The 7,160-nt window shown below is 40.8% G+C and overlaps 1 protein-coding gene and 1 long non-coding RNA gene across 4 annotated transcripts; both read right to left on the bottom strand.

The window, feature by feature from the left end:
* Nucleotides 1–3,038: 3,038 nt before the first annotated feature.
* Nucleotides 3,039–5,683, bottom strand: LOC107574845 (uncharacterized). The gene is made up of 3 exons (XM_016261277.1): nt 3,809–5,683; nt 3,439–3,713; nt 3,039–3,333 (listed from the first exon to the last, which is right to left on the bottom strand). The coding sequence occupies exons 1-3, from the start codon at nt 4,112–4,114 to the stop codon at nt 3,123–3,125; spliced, it is 792 nt and encodes a 263-aa protein (XP_016116763.1). The 5' UTR covers nt 4,115–5,683; the 3' UTR covers nt 3,039–3,122.
* Nucleotides 5,684–5,690: 7 nt separating this feature from the next.
* LOC107574850 (uncharacterized) lies at nt 5,691–6,952 on the bottom strand. 3 transcript variants are annotated; one of them, XR_001607748.1, is made up of 5 exons: nt 6,883–6,952; nt 6,465–6,656; nt 6,139–6,377; nt 5,937–5,991; nt 5,691–5,853 (listed from the first exon to the last, which is right to left on the bottom strand). It is a non-coding gene; the product is annotated as an uncharacterized lncRNA (long non-coding RNA). The 3 variants fall into 3 exon arrangements; XR_001607747.1 differs by having other exon boundaries at nt 5,691–5,991; nt 6,465–6,482; nt 6,588–6,656; XR_001607746.1 differs by having other exon boundaries at nt 5,691–5,991.
* Between the last annotated feature and the right edge of the window lie 208 nt (nt 6,953–7,160).

Raw genomic sequence — 7,160 nt, 5'->3', positions numbered from 1 at the left:
GTGTGTGTGTGTGTGTGTGTGTTCACCTCTGTCTGAGTGTGTGTGTGTGAGTGTGTGTGTGTGTGTGTGTGTGTTCACCTCTGTCTGCGTGTGAGCTCTAGTGTCGATCTACTGGCCTGAAATAGTTTGAAAAAAAGATGTCGTTATTACGAGAAAAGATGTCGTTTTAACGAGAAAAGATGTCGTTTTAACGAGAAAAGATGTCGTTAAAACGACATAACATCTCGTTATTACGACATAATTGAGTGGAAAAAATAATATGTGTGCGGCAGCAATGCGTCACCGGACTAAACAAATATAAGCTCTAATGTTTTTATGTAAAAAAAAATTTTTTTCATATATTATTTTCAAACCTTCACGTAATTACGCATTTATCGAACAGTTACAAGTGCGTACTTTGGCAGAATTCAATTCAAGTAGTCATCAGCAGCCATTAGTTCGGTAGAGTTAAGCATCGAAATGGACAAATTATTAAGGGAGAAAAACGAAATGTGTAAAATGCCAGCGAAGGAACACACAGGAGTAGTCTCCGATCCGCAGTGAAGGAGAGCTGGACTGTAGGTTTGCCCGACTCTCTTGAAGATGTTCAGGCAGAAGGAAACACAGACTACGCAGCAAACAGCAGAAATGTGCAAAACATCTCTGGAGAACCTCAGATTATTACATTCGAAAGTGCTTTCCATATTTGGATCAACATACGCTACATTACTGCACGCACATTTTCTGCAATATCTTACAGACTGCAACTTCATTGTGCTGTTACTCGTTTCGAGCCGAATTCACAAAACTGGTCAGCTCCAGGTGTTTTATTAACGGCGAGTAGAATTATTTATTTATTGCAATAAATGTAATCATTTAGATATCATTATCAGGGGCGGATCTACTGGGATGGCAAGTGCCACTCCGAATGATCACAGAATCAAATATAAATGTAAGCAGTGTCTCATGTGCTGCGATGACAGTGTAACGCAAAATAATGTACACCTTCAAGCGTGTGACTGTCAAATTTTATTTGTTACCATTTTTATGTGTATTGCATTTTAGCAGAACTGAGAAATGACTGCCTAGAGTTATAGCTAGTCTTGTGTCAGGAGACACAGAAACTGCTGTAGTGCTGTATACTGGAATGACATTTGGCCAAATGTGCAGAGGATGCTAAATTTACTTTTTTAATTAAATTTTTTACTGTACTGTATTGTGGTGCATGCCAAGTTCATACGATTCTTTGGTATTTGAACTGATCTAGTGATTTTCATCTACTGCAAGATCACTTACAGTCGTAAAATGAAAAAGATTTTTCCCCAGAAGTTCATTGCTGAATTATACATCTGTATCTGTAATTTAATATATATACAGTGGGGCAAAAAAGTATTTAGTCAGCCACCAATTGTGCAAGTTCTCCCACTTAAAAAGATGAGAGAGGCCTGTAATTTTCATCATAGGTATACCTCAACTATGAGAGACAAAATGAGAAAAAAAATCCAGAAAATCACATTGTAGGATTTTTAAAGAATTAATTGGTAAATTCCTCTTGTGATATTTTGTATGCAGTGCTTCATTTTTCAATTCTTGGATTTGTGTGTGAAGTTTTGAAAAAAAAAAAAGAGGCAAAGTTTTGAAAATGTGTGTAAGCAGCTGAAAAAACCTGTAAGAAAAACTAGGATACTCTGGGTGGTTGCTAGGCTCTTGCTATGCAGTTGCTGGGGTGTTGCTAGTTGGTTGCTAGGATACTCTGGGTGGTTGCTAGGCTCTTGCTATGCAGTTGCTGGAGTGTTGCTAGAGTATATGGTTGCTAGAGTTTGTTCTGGGTGATTACAGACATTCCCACCTCTGTTAATTACAGAAAATCAAACAGTTTCAGTGCTTTAATATTATTGTATTTCTTTCTAATGTTAGGAAATTCAAAAGTTTTTGTAGCTCTTAAACTTGCACTTTACTTCAACCTTGGAGTTTCGTCTGAACTGCTCTCTACTCTACTCTGGATTATCGCTGTGGATGATCTTGGACTTTATCCTTTTAACATCCTAAACATCTGCAATACTGTGACGAACCAAGGACATCTGTGGTGATTCAGAACTTTAATGTGAATGGACATTCACATTAAATAAAAGGTTAAAAAAGGTTAAACCATAAAAGGTTTTGTCTCTAAATAGGGACAGACCAGGAGTGCTGTTGCACAATATATGGTTTAGATGTATATGGTATTGGATGTTGTAGTTGTGTGCTCCTAAAGGAAATATAGTATGCTATTCAAAGGTGATTGATCCCCCTTCATTTAAGTTATGTGACATTTGATGTTGGTGACTGTTACAAACTTGTAAATCATTTGTTTAGTTTTTTTATGTCTTTTTGGAGATGGAAATGAAAGCGAAGGAGATGGAAACTTTTCCTTCATGACATTTGTTCATCCAGTGAGTGTACATTTGTCATAATCGGGCGACATGTTATGGCTAATATGAGTCTTTTTTTGTTGTTGTAACTGAGCACTGCACATTTCAAAATTAAAATGCAGCGCAGGTGTTTTTATATGAATGTATCATTGAAAAGAACCGACCGTCTTCAGAAAAGCTTTGATGTCATTTTCATTTCTACTTTACTGTTTCCGGGGAAACCGCTACATCTCCCGCTCCAGCAGCGCCTCCTGCTGGCAGAGAATCAATTTGCATGCGCAAGTCTGAGAAACACTGGTGTCGGTCAACAAACATAGACAAAAAGCATGCTTCAGAACTGTTTTGAGAAGGTGCTTTGAGCCGTGTATTATTACTATGAATTAGGCTACTACTACTACTGTTATTGTATCTTGTGCCCTGCAATAATCATTTACTCAAACTAGGGCTGTGCAAAAAATCGAATACGTTTTTCATGCACATCTCATCAGTAAAACCGCTCCTGTGATCAGTAGTAAATCTCCAGCACATGCTTTCAGATGGAGTGGCATTTACTACACAGAGCCGTAGTTCACTGGCAAGCTACACAAAATCGCGTTCAAAATCGGCAATGAATCGTGTCATTCTGACCGTCTCAGTAACAGTAACGTCTGAGCAAACAAATGACAACACAAGCCAAACACGATTGTCAAATATTAAAAAGCTCTAAACACAACAACAACAAGTGCTGGCAGACTACCTGCACACACACCAACAAAAAGTACCATGGTATTTCCATGGTCTATTTGACTTTACTCCATGGTAATGCCGTGGTATTCTTTGAAGTAAATTATGGTAATCACTCAGTATCAAGGTATACATAAGTACCATGATATTACCATCAGATACATCACAGTACTGTGCCACAGTAGTTTTTTCTAAGGTTTCTTCAGATTGTTTGGTCATACTGTGATGAGTGAGAGAAACAGAGAGAAAGACAGGAGTGAGTGAAAGTGTGTTTGTTTGGGTGTTATCAATGCTCCAGTGAAGTTCAGTGGGTTTGTTTTTTCACCTGTTTCCAATCATCTGCATCCATCTCCAGAACCTCAGCAGGATCGGAGTCGGCCTACCAGGCGGTGTCTCTCTCGCAGCTCCTCCTCGACGGAGCGGCTCATCCGGCTGGACTCGGAGTGCACCGAAGACCAGCTCCTGTCGTGTGCCGTGAGTCAGAGACTGAACTCTCCTCCGTCCTGTGCTGAGCTCGTCATCTCCGTCTGGGTCGAGAGCCGCTTCCTTCAGCCTCGCCGATGCTCCTCTGCTCTTCAGGGGACTAAGGGCCGAAACGTACTGAGGGGAAACAGCCCAGAAGACAACGACTGACACACATGAAACACAACAACGCCCACCACTGGGTTTCATGCGATTGCTTAAGTGTAACGTACTTGGTGACGGTCCAGTTTGGCGATCACATTCAAGTCTGTCTTGTCAGAAATTCCTCCGTGTAGAATCAGAACTTTCTGGTCGATCACTGTGGCCAGCAGCAACCAGCTGAAGATCTTCTGCAGAAGTTTAAGAATCATTTTCCCATAAACCTGTGATGATATCAGAGAAAAGCGCTCAGTAACGCTCTTTCCTGTCATAAAGACAATCACTTGTGTTTGGAGCCGTTTACTGTGAGTTCTCTGATAAGATAAAACGAGTGAAGACACTAATATAGTTACCATTATAGTTATTCTTGGTGTAAACATGACTTGTTTTCTGGCAGCTCTGCACACCTTATTTAGAATTAAATCAGTTGAGTTAATGTCTGTTTAATATAAAGAGATTAAGTCAAATGGTATTAACAGATAAAATACACTATATGGACAAAACTAGGGACATCGGACCATTACATCAAAAGGGACGTTAATGACATCTCATTCTCAATACATAGACATTAATATGAACTTTTCAGGCACTGAATTTGAGGCAGGCAGGTAACGTTCTGCTGGAATCCACCAAACCCAGACTCTCCCATCAGACCGTGTGATCGTTGGCTGCGCAGAACAGGTTTCCTCTGCTCCAGAGTCCAGTGTCAGCTTGCTTTACTCACGCCATCCCACGCTCGGCATTGTACTGGTGATGCGAGGCTTCATGAAGCTCTGCTGCACAGTATTAGTGCTGATATTAATGCCAGTGGAGATCCTCTTCAGCTCTGGAATCAGTGGAGCGTTGGTGACTTTTACACAAAATGAGCCCCAGCACTCGGTGAGCCACTCTGTGGCTTTATGTGGGCTTGTGGCTGCTGTTCCTAAATACTTCCACTTTCCAGTAATACCACTTACAGCTGAAGGTGGAATATCTAGCAGGCATGAAATTTCACACACTGACTTATTGCAAAGACAGTACCATGCTTCAATTCACTGAGCTCTTCAGAACAAATTCTTTCCACAAATGTTTGTAAATGCAAGCTGCATGGCTAGATGCTTGATTTATACACCTGTGTCAATGGGTCTAAATGAACAGGTGTTCCCTAACCCGAACAACAATGTGCTAAAATGGAAAAGTTTTTGCTTTGCGTTTTTCATGTACTGAAGACAACATTGTCATAACCTTCCCTGGTCACACGGATCCAGGCCAGCAGTTGGCAATGCGATTTTTGTAAAGAAATACTACACAAACATGTAATACATATATGCATGAATTAGCATTTTTGTAATTTACACAGAGACAATAATGGTATCACTTTCTTGTGGTAACTTGTGCTTTAAGACCTGTTTTCAAAAGTTTGCATTTTCACATCCCCAAAATGCTGCTGTCGTGTAAATGAACGGCCAAAACACATAAAAGGTTTTCTGTTTTTAGTTGAAAACGGTGTTGTGTAAACAGCCCCTCTATAATTCCTTAAGAAATATAATAATAATACCTTTTATTTATAGGCGCCTTTCAGGACACTCATGGACACCGTACAGTATAAAATAAAACATAAAATGCAAGCATTATAACAACACATTAAACCAGCAAATCATTAAAAGCTATTCTAAACAAATACGTTTTTATTGGAGCGTTAAAATGGGAAATTGAATCCAGCTGGCAAATGTAAAGAGTTCCATAACTTCGGCGCTGCACAACTAAAAGCCCTACCACCAACTGTGTGAAGAGTTTTGAAAAAGTGACTTTAGTATTTAGAAATGTGTCAATCTAGTGATTGTAAAAACCGTAAACACACACACTCCTACAGCTTCCCCTGACAGATGAGAAAGACTGATGACAGATTTATTCACTGATTTTGTAACATGTAAATGAAGCTGCTTTGACAGGAATAATTGTTCTTGTTTGTTTTTGAAGGCGTGCACCAGCTCTGTGACGTTGGAGATGCTCAGCGGGAAGGAGAGATGCAGGCCGGTGTAGACGTCTGGAACCTCAATGTGCTTATAACAGATGCGTCTCTCCCACTCTGTGTATTAAGACACCTCGCTCTCACCAAACATCTGAGAGACCAGATGGCCTGAAGGAGACGCATGTGTCAGTCTATTCAGTTACCCTGAGCACTTCATCAGATCAGACACAGCTGAAGAACTTGCTTCTTACTTCGGCTGTTGGCAGAACTGAAATGATCCATCAGGTAACCGAAGAAATTATACAGCTGCAGAGACACAAACAGCATGAGCGTGTTTCATGTGCAGAAATATTAACAAGACTTTTAGTGCAATAACAGGCCTCTGTGATTGTAAATCTGTGCTTCATTACTCCTGGTGAGACGTATCTGAGGAGAAGATCCGTGTTGTTTCACCTTGATATGATCCTGTTGTCCAGAATACTCTATCGACTGAAAGATGTTCCAGGTGCAGCGGCGTCTCATCTCCAGCCGCGCCACATACTGACGATACCAGCGCCGCCCGCATCGCATCACACAGACAGAGAAAGACAGACAGAGAGAGAGACAGACACAGTCAGGCCAGCAGGAGACATGAGTGACGGTGATGTTTCTTTAGACTCACAGAAACATGCGATCTGTCTGACCTGTAGCTGCTGCATGTGAGAGAAACCAAGAAAAACAGTGTCGTTAACACTCACTGACAACAATGAGACTTACTGAAATAAATGAGGAGGAATTACCTGGAACTGAGATGTTTCCTACAGACAGAGACAAAGTCAGACACAGAGCAATGTGAGCTGTTTCTCAGGCAGATATTCAGCTGAAAGCTCTGAATTTTTTAATCATCTTGTTGGTTCACGCACCTCGATTGCATGGTTTCAGCTGCAGTTGGTTTGATTTTGTGACTTCGCATCCCATGTCACGTTAGTCAGCTGTAAGTACACCTATGAATTCATTCATGTTTCTGATTCTGCTGATCTGAATTTCACTTTTAAACAATGATAAATAATTCCCATCACATCAAAGAGAAATAATGTGACCCATCCTCTTAGTTTGATTAATTGTTAAACCTGTTTTGTACAGAGTAGTTTAGCTCTAATTCTACAAAAGACCTCCAGCCACTGTGCTTTAGAAACAGCAAGAGAACTCCACACTCACCCGCTGAGGGTTTGTCAGAATCCCTCCATGACAGCAGAGCCTATGAAGAAGTGTGACCAACTTCACTCTCAATGAACCTGTAGAGAGAGACAGATGGTGAGATATGGAGCTGATCCGGCTGGATTAGGGTTAATACTGCGGCTCGGCTCCAACCCAGAATAGACCGATAAAGAGCTGCTAAAGGCCTCCGTCCAACTCACAGAACGCTGAACACAGCCACATGAATTAGTTTTTTAATGTTTGTCATTGGCAAACAGACCAGTTCTCCCCGTTCATCA

The sequence above is a fragment of the Sinocyclocheilus grahami genome, unplaced genomic scaffold (assembly GCF_001515645.1).
Source record: "Sinocyclocheilus grahami isolate Dianchi unplaced genomic scaffold, SAMN03320097.WGS_v1.1 scaffold2360.1, whole genome shotgun sequence".
NCBI classification, from domain to species: Eukaryota; Metazoa; Chordata; class Actinopteri; order Cypriniformes; family Cyprinidae; genus Sinocyclocheilus; species Sinocyclocheilus grahami.
This window is presented reverse-complemented; position numbering and strand designations above follow the sequence as displayed.

Bases quoted from the DNA above. Each gene is read 5' to 3' on its own strand.
- LOC107574845 (XM_016261277.1), bottom strand. From the start codon at position 4,114: ATGTTTACACCAAGAATAACTATAATGGTAACTATATTAGTGTCTTCA. The intron at 3,714-3,808 runs GTACGTTACACT...GTTTCCCCTCAG, and splicing joins CCAAACTGGACCGTCACCAA to TACGTTTCGGCCCTTAGTCC. The intron at 3,334-3,438 runs GTGAAAAAACAA...CACTCATCACAG, and splicing joins ATGCAGATGATTGGAAACAG to TATGACCAAACAATCTGAAG.